Source organism: Phalacrocorax aristotelis, chromosome 1 (genome assembly GCF_949628215.1).
Source record: "Phalacrocorax aristotelis chromosome 1, bGulAri2.1, whole genome shotgun sequence".
Lineage (NCBI taxonomy): Eukaryota > Metazoa > Chordata > Aves > Suliformes > Phalacrocoracidae > Phalacrocorax > Phalacrocorax aristotelis.
The window spans coordinates 158,709,235-158,724,571 of NC_134276.1; the positions used below are offsets into that span (position 1 = coordinate 158,709,235).

At 41.6% G+C, this 15,337-nt stretch overlaps 1 protein-coding gene across 1 annotated transcript in view; it reads left to right on the top strand.

Annotated features, from left to right (window-relative positions):
* The first annotated feature begins 2,493 nt into the window (after positions 1 to 2,493).
* The window catches only part of CRY1 (cryptochrome circadian regulator 1), a 38,207-nt gene continuing 25,363 nt past the window's right edge, over positions 2,494 to 15,337 (top strand). Inside the window, exon 1 of the mRNA XM_075075599.1 lies at positions 2,494 to 2,946. Within this exon, the coding sequence (XP_074931700.1) occupies positions 2,789 to 2,946 (158 nt within the window). The 5' untranslated portion in view covers positions 2,494 to 2,788. The remainder of the gene's footprint in view (positions 2,947 to 15,337) is intronic.

Genomic DNA, 15,337 nt, shown 5'->3' on the forward strand with positions numbered 1-15,337 from the left:
TCACTTCTTTATGCTTTTGACATTTCATGCCTTGGTGGTGTTTTTTTTTTCCTTCTAACTCCTCCCCGCTCTCTTGATTTTTGCGATATTGGTTTGGGCTATATTAGCTAAATTAGCAATAATGTTCTTTAAAAAAGTTACCCACAAGAGAGCATGGTAGTGAGGTTTACTTGTATGAGTTCCTTGATTAACCATGATTCTATTTTCTGTTTCTGCTAACTTGGAGAGACTCTTCCCTTGAGGTTTGACATCTTAATTAATATATTCTTCACCTTCCTTCCACTTCTAAATCAAGAACAAACCGTCTGGCATGGAATGGTGTTTTGAGATAATGATATGCTAATGATATACTACAGTTGTTACTTAGTCTGTAGCGATCAACAGCTTATAGACTGATGGTTTTCATGGTTGCATTTTGGTTACGAAGCCATAAGGTCTAGTGAGGGAGGGTTGCTTCCAGCTCAGTATCCCCAAGAAGGCAGATCAGTTGGTGCCGGACTTTATTCAGGGCCATCTTCAGTGTCACAGCCATGTAAGGCACCAGTGGGTAACATAAGGAGCATGAAAAAGCAGTTTAAAAGTTTGAAATAAAAACTATATTGTGAGGTGACTTTCCTTGAAAATAAGTAATCTACTTTCCTCAGTGTGCTCAAAAATTACAGAATTAAAAGGAGCTTGATAGAAAATGGTCATTAACTACCCAGATTTCTTTTTCTATTTATTTATTTATTTGCAAATTATTCACCAAATTTTTGGCATTTCTTAAGAATAAAAACAAACAAGCAAGGAAGAGTGTACCTTATATTAATTGAGAAAACAATGCTCAGGTTTGAGTTGCAGCAAGGAATAGATATAATTATATATTTGTATATATTTATATTATATAATAATTATATATTTATATATGTATATATTTATATATTTATATGTATATATGACAGGATCCCGTATGTTCTTCGTGGACCAGAATGATGAGCTGTGGAATACTATGTTCCACATATGACAAAGTAATAACTGAAAAACTCATAATAATTTATGCTGTTGTTAAAAGTCAGTACTTAGGAACTGTTTGGCCTCTACACTTTTTAGAAAGAAATCTTGCATGAAACCAAAGAGAAAGGGATTCTAATCATGGCTGGGGCCTTTGCCGCTAGCATGCCTTCATCATGAATGACATTTTATTATGTCATTCAAAGTGAGGAAGCACGAAGCATGTAGCTTTTTGATGCTAAATGATGCACGTAGCTTTTTGTTGACTTTTTTACTTTCTGTGTATCTTAGCAGAAAAGAATATTGTAGAAAGAGCACCTACAATTCTTAAAGTACTGTCTTGCTCTGGAGTTCTGGAAGTCAGGAGAGGTCAGTACTGCTGATATGAGTCCTCTGCCTTTTACTTGAGAGACGTTATTTCTAATGAAACCTCTCTTGCTGTTGCTACCCGCTTGTCTGTGAACACTCTGGAAGTCGTAGATTTGAGTTGCAATCCACAGGTGGAGGTTTATTTTCAGATCTGTATCTGTTACGACTCGAAATCGCTCTACTGAGCCCTATCAGCGTGACGCCCCATTCCATAGTTAGCCGTGCCTAGTGGCTCATAGAGGAGAATGTATGGGGAAACCTGCTGGGTCGGCAGCAGGCAGGCATTGGTTTGAGCTCTGTAATTAAAAGAGAAGGCGTTAGATAGACACCATCTACTATATAATGACTTTACTATCAGTGCTAGACAGACTACCTCAACTCATTCTGCTGCTCAGGACTCGCTTGAGGACGCGTTTCCTCACAGCAGCTCCCGCAACAGAAGGCTGCGCTGCCGTGCCAGCTCTGCCTCATGTTCCCGCTCTTTTTACGCCACCTCAGGCCTGTGGCGGGCAGCGATGAACACACCACCCGTTTCGTGAGCGGCAGCGCGCACCTTAAACCCGCACCGGAGGGGAGCCGGCCCGGGAGAACCCCGCGGCGGCGGAATGGGGGGGAGCGGTGGAAGGAGGAGGGGGGTGCGGGGTGTGAGGCGAGCCCCGTCGCCACGCATGCGCAGCCCTCACCTCGGGCGCGCGCGGCGGGCGATACATAACAGGCCCGGGGGCGCGCGCCGGCGCCGCCTGACAGGGCTCGGCGCGTTCCGGAGCCGCCCCGCAGCCCCGTGCTCATCCGGGTCCCGCCACCCCCGGCCGCCGGGAAGGGGAGGGGGGGAGGCGGAGCGTGGTCTCCGCCCCCGGCGCCCCTCCCCGCCGCGGCCCGCCGGCCCCATGCCGCCTCGGCGGGTGGGATTCCCACCTAGATCGCCGGCTCCCCCACCCGCCCCGCCGTGGGAGCGGGACCGGTGGGGCCCCTCGCCTCCCCCTCCCCGCGCTGCCTCCCCCCAACCCTCCGCCGGTAGTAAACACACTTCAGAAACGTGAGGGCCGGCGGTCACGTGGGGGAGCCCCCGGCCAATCGGCGGCGGGGGGCGGGGCGGGGCAGCCGGCGGAGCCCCGGCGCCCGGCGCAGAGTCACAGGGCGAGCGGCGAGGAGGCGGCGGCCGCCGGCGGGCCTCGGGTGAGCGCGGCCGGCACCGACCGACGCTTCCCGCGGGCAGGGGGGACCCCGCCGCCCCGGAGGGACAGCCCTATCCCGCCCGCACTCTTTCCTTCTCCGCTCTCCCCGGCGCCCCCGGGGGCTCCGCGGGGTGATGCATTCCCGCCGGGCGGCCGCCCCCGTCGTCTCCGCCGGGTCCTAGAGCGGCCCCGCGGGCGGCGGCGGCGGCGGCGGTTCCCGCCGAGCGCCCGCCTCCCCGTCCCGTCCCGGCGGCATGGGGGTGAACGCGGTGCACTGGTTCCGCAAGGGGCTGCGGCTCCACGACAACCCGGCGCTGCGGGAGTGCATCCAGGGCGCCGACACGGTCCGGTGCGTGTACATCTTGGACCCCTGGTTCGCCGGTTCCTCCAACGTGGGCATCAACAGGTGGCGGTAAGTGCGGGGCGGCGCGGGCGGCCGCGTTACATATGCAGCCGCCGCGGGGGAGGGGGAGGAGGGGGGGAGGAAGAAGCGGGGAAGCGTGTGGCGGAGCGCGGGCCCGGCCCGGGCGGGGGCCGCGGGGGTTTCCCGGGTAAAAGGGGGGTCCGGTGCCTCCGGGAGCCGGGCTGCCAGCCCCGGGAGGAGTAGCCGCCGGAGGACTTCCTTTACCTCAGTACCTCCGGGCAGCCAGAAACCCCGCGCCGCCTGCACACGGTGACTATGTGTTGGAGAAAAAAAAAAACCCTGTTAAGCTGCTTGATCGGTTCAAAAGTAATGTCTCAGGGTACCTTTCCTGCAGGGAAGGGTGGGTGGTGTCCCTTTCCAGAGCATGCGGATCTATTCCTGCACCTTCAAGCCAGGTGTGGCCCTACCGAATGCAAAAATGAACTTTATCGTGGAGTTGCGACTGACGCTTCCACGCTAAATGTGCGCCATACTAAGCAGAGGTTTATGGGGCCTTTTTGCATACTTATCTTGCGCGATTACTTAAACCATCCCTAGGGATCTGAAAGTTGTTACCCTTTTAAAAGGGTTGATAACGCAATGGAGTTCTTGTATCATCTGTCCGTCCAGTGTCAGGAACTCGAAATGCTTGTGAGTTTAGCCTGCCCAGACTACGGTGCTGGCAAGAGTTGCCTAATTGTGGGTCAAGCACAATGAAACTTGGCTTAACACCACATCATGGAAGAATGACAAAGTTGAGGTACTTTGGGCTTCAGTTCAGTTTACATTTCTTCAAGGATTATTTCCTTCAGATTTAATAATTTCTATCCCAGGTCACTAAATACTCTACCAGCAAGGTAACTGACATTTGGAGGTTTTTGTTGTTTGTTGGGGTTTGTTTTCAAATTTTGAAAAGCTTTCCTTATTTCTGGTTTTCAGAAGATAGAAATACTTAAAAATGCTTTCTGCAAACTTAAACTTGATGGTTCTTCCATTTTCACTGACAAAAATAATGTTCATACCACTTAAGAAGAGTAATTGTTAGATATTTCCCTTACCTGAGGTCCCGTTAATTTCTTTTAGGAGGCTTTTTAAATTTTTTTTTTGTTTTGAAGGGATAAATAGAATTTGAATAACAAATCCTGACTTTATAAGAAAAGCTCAGAGGTTTTAGTTTTATGGTTGAAGCATGAACAACTAGTTAAGTTTTAAAAGAATGCAAGCAATTGGCACAAGCCTAAGTGTTAAGGAAATCATGTCTTAAGAATACTTCATAGGTTTCTAGTGCATTTTGCAATTGAAATCCATTTTTGGTTATATCCTCTGAGCTAGTGAATGATAGACAATTTGATTCTAGCAAAATGAGGTTCATGTCTTTAGTGCTACTGCCCTGGTTCTTCAGCAGCTCTTTAATGTGATCGTTAGATAATACAGTCTTTGAGTACCTTTGTGGGTGATATATTTGCTAGTTGGTTTACTTTAACAGTGTTCTCAGGGATCTAAAAGACAACCAGTCCCTGTGCTGTATTTCACATTTGAAGAAAACCATCTTTCTTTAGTTGCTGATTAGAGGGACTGAGGTTTTGGTGGTGTGGGCTCATTTATTTATTTATTTTAGGAAGAGGAGCATTTTTCTTTTAGTCCTTTGTTTTTGTGTGGCACACACCCCACCCCCCCACCTCCTCCCCAGGTAAATTACAGCTCCCCTATCCAAAGCACTTCAAACAATCCCCTGGGACTCAAATACTCTCAAGGCACAGGCTGCACATGGCTTTGAGTAGGAAATCTCACTGCCTTCATAGCCTGGTTTTGTGAGATCTTCAGATTTTTTTCAAGTTTAAAAGTACAGTAGCTTTATAGAATAACTGGCTGCTGGAGCTGTAGTTTTATTAAGATGATCTCAATAAATTCTTATTTAAGTGGACGGTTACTAGTTTGGCATGAATCCGTTTTAGGTTCCAGCAGTTTTAATGAGTTATTTTTAACCAGTGGTAATACACACATTCACAGTATGCATACACAAGACTTATGATGCAGTTTTTTGGTTTGCTGGTCTCATTCAGCACTTGCAATTAAAAATCAGGCATTTTATCGCCTTGGTCACTTGGCGACTGTAAGCCAGATCCTTGCTTATGTGCTTGTGGAGTAGGGTGTTGAATTAGAAAAAAATATTTTATTTGAAATTAGGAGCAGAAGCCTTTCAGCATTTGGAACATGAGTCAAATTTAATCTTCGGGTGTGAATTTACAGTGGTCTTTTCTTGGCTTGAATTGATTGACCCCAAGATTTATGTTGTGGTTAGTTTGTGGTCCTAATGCCCTGGGCAAAACCCTTGTCTATCAGAGTTCAAAGTATGACTAACTCAATAGATAGGAGGAACAATGGTGCAAGAATATGAGGAACCAGAAAGTTTAGTTTCTTCTTAGAAGTAATATGGTCCCTCTGCAGAGCCATCAGTTACAGTTCATTTTAAACAATGTGTTTTAAATCTGGCAAATAGCAGCCTTTAATACAGAGGTGCTTTCTGCGTAACTTTTCTCCTTAAACAGTCATGTAACACTCATGAACTAATATTTTTGTGTAATTGCACTATTGAGCAAGTCTAATTACTAAGCAGTCACATGGTCTTACTGACCTCCTTTCTCCTGGCAGTGAGCCTACTTGTTACGTTGCAGCATTCATGATTTTTAGAACAAATGCCAGGGCCTTCCTCAACTTGCTTCGTTTTTTCTGGTTCTGTTCTGTTTCTTGGTGTTGTTCCTTCTTTCAAGCCGTCGGATAAATCAAGGTGTGCTTCCCTTGAGACATGCTTTTCCTATATATCTGAGTTTTTCCGTGTTGTTCACAGATCAAGGCTTGTGAGACAGAGGTTATTCGGAACAGTAAAAGGTGATGGAGAAATGGTGGAGGGAGATGCTAAATGGAAGATCACTCTAACACTCTCTTAAAGTTGTTAAAGTTCAATTGCTCTGAAACTTTTGGCACCAGAATTAGCATGTACCTAATTGTGTCAACAGAGTAGACAAAGAATGTAACTTGCATACTCTGACAAGTAACCATTACCTACTTATGAAAAAATGTGTTCCTATGTGCTCACAGACTTTTCCATATTAAGGAGCATGGGATCTCATGTTTAGCAGTGTCACTTAGGGGAAGGTTTCATTAAGCCCTGGTTTTAGTACAGTGGCAGTTGATCATGATACCTAAAAAGAAATGCAAGCACTTTGTTAGTTGCTGCATAAAAATTTACTTTGGCTAATAATTTACTTTTGTAGTTTGTCTTTTTAGGTGTATATGTATGTTCGATATGCTAGTTAAAAGACTTGCTTGCAGCAATTGGTTTAGAAAGACAGATAGTCTAATCTTGCCGATCCTTGTATTTCTTTTTTTCAATCATGCCTGAAGAAAACAACTTTCATTTCTAAAATAAGAGTAATAAAACTTGTGTTGTATATCTAGTAGATTTTTGAGAGTATTGATGTGTGCAACGTCCCGCAAAGTTAGCTGCTGTTGTTACAGCCGACAGTCCTGTTGATTTAGGAGAAAGAAAAGATGTGATTTTTTTTTTTTGAACACTCATACCTGAAAGCATATTAAAAATTAAAAACCTGAGGAAAAAAAAGAAAGTTTAATGTCCAGGACAATCACTGCAATTCATAGAAATGGGAGCTTGTTTTAAAAAGTTAATACTTGGACATCCTTCTGTAGCGTCTATTAAATCTTGTTATTCTGTGCATCTGGTTTTGAAAATATGCTTACAATTTCAGGTTATGTAGGGAATGATTTGTCCTATCGGGACCTGTCTGTTGGATGTGGGATTGGTGAATTATTCTATGAGTGATTTCAGTATTAAATAATATCATATCATTTAATGAGATTCATAATCGTATAATTCGGGCAGGCAGAATTTCTGTATTACACTGTGGTAATTTTGGTGACATGCTTGGTATGTAAAAAGAAGTGTGTCGAATAATCATGATTTCCCTGCTAAAAACACCCCTTTAAGTTTGTTTTCATGATGTAGCGCTTTAGGATGAAAATCTGTTTGATGTATGAAATCTTTAACATCAAGCCAATCAGCTAAAGTATAAACAGAGACAAGGCTCTTGGTTTGTCATATACAAAGCTAGACATCATCAGGTTTGGCAGTAACATTAGTTTTGTATGTATTCTCTAGATACTCTGGGGTTTCTTTTACAGGGTAGGTAGCCTGTGCTGAACTCTGCTGCTATAGCCAGGGTATAACGGGTCCGCAAGGGAATTTTAGTATTCCTGTGCTGTGTTATGGATGTACCCGTCATCCCTTTAACGAGAGGATTCAACTCTAGCTTAGTGTGCAACTTAGAGCACTTTCATCCAACCAGCCCACTGAATTGAGGGTGATTAATCTGTAAATTTCAAAATCTCTTATCAAAGAGTGGTAACTTGTTTTCAGAAGCCACATGTTCAGCTGGGAGGTCTGTAGTACCTGCAGTTAGATTGGGGAAACCCTCCAGTGCCACACACCTAGGTTGCATACCTGTCCTCTTTCATAGAAAGCTGCCTACCCCAAAAGTGCCCATAGTTCAGCGATTCCCTCTGTAGTTCATGGTGTTACGTGATCCAGTCCTATGATTTGCAAAGTACGTCACTGAACCATGCTGACGTATGTCCTCATAGTTTTAATGTGCAGTGTTGCTGAAATAGGTGGTTCCACCCTTTCGTGATAGCACGCAGCCCCGGTCAGCTCATCAGTCTGTCCAAAAGAGATTACTTACCAGTTTTGGTGGGATTAGCTCTGTGGTAGATTGTGTCAGCAAAAAGGTCACAGTAGTAATTGTAGTAGTGAAGAGACGAGAGTGGGAAGGGCAGGTACCATTTCTTTCAGTGGCAGTATGGATTTGTTCCAGGTTAAAAGGCTGTGTAACTGTGGCCTGTATTGTTCATGTGTATAGTAACCACCAGCTGTTTTTCGGAAGGCGATTACTAGCTTCTTCTGTTGCTTGCCATTTGCTGACACCCTTTGAAGTTACATTATTGAAAATAGGTATCGGCCTTTTTACTGTGTATAGGGAAATGCCTGATTTATTTTTTGTCAAACTGTCAGAATATGAGAAATAAGACCGCCAGGTGAGAAATTACACTATGCTTGTTTGCTTATTTTAGTGAATGATCTTGTATCGCCGGATTCTGTAATGTAACTATTATTAAATTGGACAAGAAGTCTGTACTGTTTGGTCTGGAGAGGGCAGGCGGTGGTGTAAATCCAATTTTATACAGAGTGTTCAATAAGTTGTTTTTCCCAAGTAGCAGTTATTATAGGGCAGGAAAATTCCAATGATCATTTACACAATTTTCTTGTTGACTGCAAAATTGATCTTGAAGGAATCTAATTCCTCAGGTTAAGAGATTTTGAGGTTTGAGAGATCTGGTTTTACATCACTGATCTCCAGGTTTGAGGATATCAAGAGAAGACCTGGGTAAAGTGTTCTTCATATGTAAGAGTAGTGTGGGCTTTGAGATTGAGTATCAAGGGACAAATGTGATCTTGAAACAACACCATAGGATTATTTCAGTCTTCCTTCTCTTGGGACTGGAAATCTATTTTTGTTTCATTTTACCTAAGCATCAATAGATCATGTTCTTTATTTGAGCAAGGAAAGGTATTCTGTCTGCAACTTATGGTGTTACTTCCTCTGGTCATAAAAGGAGAGGGTGATAGCCCCCAACAAGCACCATCTGTGGTGAATGCGAAAGCAGCTTTTTTTAGGCAATCAAGAATACAGATTTTTAGTTTTGTTAACTGATCAGTATGTGGCAGTGTCAATGAGTTCTGCATCAGATTTCCAAAGCAAATTATTTGATGTATTGTCATCCTCTTTTGGCTATTTCTGTGTAATAAAGTATTTTTTCTCCAGTTTATGAAAATACCTTTTTTTCCTACAAATGGCAGATACTCTTGAAACACATTTCATTATGGAGATATTGCAGAAAAAAAAGCTGTTCATCGTTGTACAACCTCAACTTTTTTGTTTTTGACAGTTTATCTACAGCATGGAAGCCTTTATTTTCAAGGAAAATTATTCCTTTCCATACCCTCTCAATGCTTGCCAGGTTTTCAGGTTAGTTATATAACCCATGATAGGAGGAAGGTCAAGCTGCCCTCAAAGTCGGCCATTTTTTCAGCGTAAAAGTTACACTAAAGTCTGTGATGTATTAATTTCAATATTAAAAGAAACTCTGTTTTAGGGGATTTTGTGACTTTCCCATAGTGACCTGAAAAGGCAAAAGTCAGCCTGAGCATGAATTGGTTGTGTAAGTAGTGTGGGAGTATGTAGCTTTGTGTTTTACAGGCTTAGCAATTTGCATATCACATTTTGGCAGGCTTAATAGCTGTGCCTTTGCTTACCTCTAGGAAAGGATTGGATTTGATTACCGGGATAAGAACTTCATGGTATTTTGGTGTAATACATTTTACTTAAATTGTCAGAACTCCAGTTTAAATGTGGAGCAAGGTTAGTTTGTGTGCTTCTATATACTGCTGGCTTTCAAGTTCTTTGCAATCTAGGTCAACAGGTGAACTGTAATTGCAGTGTTCTTCTAACCCCGAAGCCTCCATATATTTTTCAGGTCACCGTGAGGCATTTGCTTTCACTGCTTTGGATTTTTGTATGTGCAGAAGTTTCTTTATGCAGGAGTAAAGGTTTAGTGGAGGTGAAAGATAGACGGGAAAGGACTGGGGAAGAGAGGTCAATATTGCAACATTCTGTTTCAAGTGTGTAAATGGAGGGAGCTGTGGCAAAAGTCCACGTGTATATCTATACTTTTGTAACCACTCCAAATCTGAAAGCATACTAATTATTAATGGAGAGATAATAAAAATTAACATGTGAGCTTTGTTAGCATTAGTTTAGACACTAGATGAGCTGCAGCGAAAATAGCTTCCTAAAGTACGCATTTTTTCGTAAATTCTGTTCTTTGATTTTTTTCTTTTAAGTTGCATTAGTATTTGAAAGGTCTGAAAGTCTATATTGGTTAACTTGGGTGGGAAGTAAGAGTTTGATAATACTCAGGGTTTCAGAAGTAAACTCAACTGTCAAACCATTGCTCATAATCTCTTTGAAAAGTGCTAGTGCAACAAGTTCCTGGCAATAGGATGGAACATGTCCAGATTATCAGAGGTGGAAGGAATTTCTTCCACCTGAACGCTGGTCAGGATGTGTCCTGCCAGTCTAATTTCTGTCGTGACAGGCGTATGATGTCACGTACACCTGAGCTTTTGTGTTGGTTCCTCCTGCAACTAAGCTAGAGAAGTTTTCTGGGCCTGCATTTGAAATTTACTTTATCTCAGTGTTTCTTGATTGGCAGGAAAGCTTTTCCTTTCCTGTTCAGTCACATGCATTTCTTTTTTAACATCTGTTAGTACGTTTGTGACTTGCACAGCTGCAAAAAGTAAAAGCTGCAAAACTCTTGCACTGAAAGTTTGATTGCTTTCAGAACACAAACTTGTATCCTTTCAAAATGAAAACCAGAAACATTGGAAAAAAACATTTAAGCTCAAATGAGAAAGTTGTTGAAGTATGAATACATGTCATTGCTGATTCTTCAGTGATGGAGATGAAATAGCTACAGCATGGGCTACTTAGGAACAACTCCTGTGAGGAAAACTTGGATTTTTCTGTTATCTGTCCAAAGGAAATGCTTTACTTTTTATAGTAAACAACCTGTGGAGTTCAGCACTTTCAGATTTTTTTTCATTAATGCAAATATTCTACTTACCTTGTAGGTAAAGGGTAAACTCTGCTGCAATTTAGAGAGGGGCAAAATAATCAAAAGAATAGAAATAGGAGGGCAACTTTCATCAGAAAGATGAGTAAATAAATGGGTGACTAACTCCTTCATGTGGCTTTCTTGTTACTTTATACCTTGTAGAGTTCATTAAATGTGATTCTGGTCTGTGTGGTTACAATTTTGCTATGCGCTAAAGATACAGAACACCATGGCAAACTTTATCTCAGTTTCACAATCGGTGCAGTTCTGAAGTACTAGAGAATTGTGCAGAGAATTGCGAGACTCCATTTTATAGAGCAACTGGCATTAAAAAGAACTAACTAATTTGATTTCACTGGATTAATTGAAGAACAGAGTAAAATTTTTCTTTCCTGTGTTCCCTTGTGAGTTTCCTCTGAGTTGAGATTTTTCTGCCTGCAAATTCTATGGCATTAAGTGTGGGTTTTTTAACTTTATTTTACTCCTGTTCTTCATATTTCTCATTCTTGAGAATAAACAAACTCATTTTTCCTGTGAGTCTTAAAGCAGAAAAGAGAACGATACAGCTTTTAGCAGAGGTTGCCTACTATTGTTTTCCTTATTCCTCTCTCATGGGAGAGGCATGACTCTACATCTGTAAAACTGAGATATGCATTTAAAATAAAATATTCTACAGAGTAATGTCTGCCATCTGGGTTTTGGAAGGGCCTTTGGGGAGGAGGTTGTACTTTAATTTTTTTTGTTTTCATAAGTCTTGCTGGTAGTGAGCTCATGAAGTTGAAACTGTCTGAGTCATAATGAGGGTGATCAAGCAGACGATGTCATCTGAATTATTTTATTTGGGTTGCCTAGGGATAATTCCTGTGACTTTCCATCATTATTTTTCAGTAGATGGCAGGCTTAGTAAAATCTAGTTTACTGTACTTTATGTGTGTTTCTTTTTAGACAACATAGCTGCCTGCTGTTTACTGCTATTATGTAGCATGTCCCAAATCCTGTAAGTGCTTCTTTAAACTGCACTTTTTCATTTTTTCTCCAGCATACTCTTTAACAGGAGTGACCTGGAAACAGCTGCTAATGTGTAATTTTGTCAGTTTAAACTTTGTCGGTCAGGAAAAGGTTTTAAGTTGCTCTGATACTGATAGTTCAGTTTTCTTTGTGGTATATTTTCCCCTTTTATTTCAAGGCTTTCATAATCTGAGGAGGCCTGTATAAAGTTTAATACTGATTACGTAGCCCTGGTGTTTTTCAATGAGCCGAGTTTTTTCATTTGATTGAAACTTCCTTTCTGTAAGCTAGTTGCTAATAAATTTACTGGTGAGAAGTACTTTATTTCAGAGCTAGTGTGTGTTAATTCCAAACCAGGAAGAAAATCATGTATGTGTTTGTGGGAATAATATGGATCTTCCTCCTTTTACACTGTAGAACTTGGCTTTCTTTCAAATATAACTCCACCAACCTCTCTCTTTCAGTGCCAACTCTGAAACATTGCGTTAGTTTGCCAAAGAAAAGTTCTTCAGTGCTGTGCTTACTGAAAGTTTTGCTCCAGTTCTTTACTACTTCCACATGAGACAGCAGAACAGAGCTTGCGTTTTTGGCACTGGACGTCAAGCTTTCAAACTGAGGAGTGTTACTAGTGATCAGATGTTGCTTTTGCAGCAGCAGCTTTTCCAATTTTTTTAATAATTCTTCAATTTTTTTTCTTCTACTAATCCATCTTTCTTCCAGAATCCTACCTTTGCAGCTGCTGCTGTACAGCTTGTCAAGTGCAATGGTAAAGTAAAAATAATTTTTAGGTGGCTTTTTTTTCCTGTCTGTTTGAAGAGTGTGAGATTTGCAGAAATAATTATCTCATCATATATTATTTGCTTCCAAGTAAAAGTGTGGGGGAAATTTCAAAAACTTTTGCACTGGCAGTATCATATTGTCATCAATTCCAGTGTTTTTCCTGCTGAACTTACAAGTTTTAAGAAGACTTAAGGTAAAGTAAGATTTGGAGAGCTTTGCTGTGTGTGCTTTGTTTTTCTGCTTTGGTAGTATAAGCTTTATCTGTCAGAATCTTTCTGTTAACCTAAATTTGAATTAGGATGTACTATATGGTAATGAATAGCTTGCCTTTTGGTGGAATGAGTTACCTTTCGCTTGGAAGTGTTAGACTGTTGTGCTTGCCTCTTAAATTTTGCCTTGAATGAAAGCTTTTGAACCTGGGGTTTGCATAAATTGATCAAAAAAAACCTATGCACAAGTCAGTGTGACTGATGTTTGAAGCCTTGTAGGCTTATTTCTACAGAGATATTTTTCTTTGTGTGGCTACCATATAGTTCAATGAGAAGCTGCACCAGTAATCTTTTTTCCTTTGCCAGAAGGTTAATGGTCACTAACAGCAACAGTAAACAGGAAATTAAGTAATTGTCAGTGTTACTTCCTGGGTTTGTGTGGTACCTTCCTATGTCCCTGCTCCACTGTCCATGCAGGGTTAAATAGGGTTTAAAAACGTGTTAGCTTTACCTGTCATTTACGAGGGTTTTTCTTTTATGCAGATTTAATGTTATTTGGATCCGTAATAAAGGATTACGCCCATTAGGTTGAGCTTGGATGTAGTGCTGAAGCAGCCTGTTCGTGCTGACGCTCGCTGCCAGCTGTTGACTCTGGTAGGGGACACGTTGTTCACGAGCTGCTGTTCACTTTGACACCTTCCCCTTCTGTTTTTTTTTTTTTAATCAGCTCCTCCGGTTTTGAACATTGGCTTGGTACTTTTTGAACTCCGAGCACATATATTAAGTTTCATTTCACCTTCAGCAGCCAATGCTTCAAGATAGGTCGCAGAGGAGCAGAACCGACCCACTGCTTGTACCTGCTCAAAGCTTTTCTCTGTCCTGGTTAGGAATAAAGTTCAGCCATGGCTCGGGAATCCTCTCGAAGAGGCTCTGAAGGGAAGGAGGAATTGGGTTCCTACTACAGCGGTTACATATTAACTGGGAAAGTAGGTCATTGTGGCGGGGAGTAGTCCAAACAGCGCCTGGTTGCTGCAGCAACGACCTACTTTAGGGAACTGTTTTTGTTGATTCATATTGAAATGTTCTTCTTACAAATGGAATAAGGAAATGATCAGGTTATGAGACATGCAGTAATGAAAGCTGCAGGCTTCCTAGACTCCCCCTGCACCTCCCCCCCTGCACCCCCCCCCCCAATTTTGGCCTTGCCCCTTGATGTTGGAGGTGAGGGGATTAAAGCAAGTAAGGTTTGTTTTTCTTCAGTTTCACCTCTAGTGGGGAACATCTCTTGTTGCTTGAAGGTTCTGCATAGCAATTATATTTTTCAATGGTGATTAAGTTTCCAGAATTCAGAGCCTACCAATTCTCACCCTATCATTTTTGGCTATAGAAATAACTTTGGAGTTCAAAAAAAAAAAAAAACCACGCTTCTTTCTTAGGAGTATCTCTCTTCAGGAATGCTTTCAGTTTATCTTGATATTCAGCTGCTCTTATTTTAACCACTTTGCCTCCAACAAAGTTTATCCACCTTCAGGGAGGTGGGCTTGGTGCCCTCCCACCTTTCCCCCCCCCCCTTAAATTGGCAGTATTCCTGGCTGCATCTTCTGTGTTCCTATTACTTCTGATCCTGGCACAGGCAAACTGGAAAAAATAAAGTGAGCCTGTATGGGATGATATTTCCACTTGTCTGTCTTTTATTCTTTCAACAGTCGAAGTAATAAAAAAATCTGTGACTGATGTTCAGGAGGTGAATTTTGGTGATTCGTTCCTGACTTCTGAAGGATTGGGTAGACAGGGAAAACGAGGAAAATGCAAAAATACAGTCGTTCTAATACAGGTTTCATTATTAATAAAATAATTCATCTAAACTATTATCACTACTGCAGCGATGATTGAATATCACTTTTTGTTATCAGAATGTTCCACTTAATAGTACTACATAACTTTTCAAGATTAATTCAGTAACTTCAAGTGAGGTACTTTCTGTTGATCCTCACCTTCAGTGTTGCAGTGAATGGCTGCAGTTGTGACAGGTGAAGATAGTATGTTTATCTAGAATTTATTTGAACTTTTTCATCTATTATGTCTTGAGCTATATTTCAGTTTTGTTTACCAGGGCCTACGTTACTGAGCTTCATGCATCTTTTTTGTCAGCTCCAGACTTTGAGATGGAAGGCCTCTGCAGCATGAAGTGAACCACTTCCTCCATTAGTCTGCTTGCACGCTAAAAGTTTGGGACAAAGTGGAATTTTTCTGGACTTACGCAGATGAATAAACAAAGCTGTGTTTCAGTTATTTGTGTTTTCTTTTTTTAAATGTGGATTCTTTCAGCATAATCATTACTTAAAAACCTTAACACATTTTGTTCATGTTTACCTTATATTCAGATATAAATTACTACTTTCAGTTTTGAAAGACCAGTTTAGAAAATTTGGCCTCATAAGAGTAGTAATGGGAATTTAGGGTAATGCTGAATATCTGTGCACCATAAGGCAAGCACCATGGAGATGAAATCCAGTCAGTTTTAATTAAGATTTCCAGGAATAGCTTCAGGGTTTTTTTTTTTTCTTTCCTGTTTTCCAAACTTTCTACCAATTTCTGTGCTTGCTAGTAGATTTCAGCTGTATCCTTAATTCTGTTCTATTAGTTTAATAGAT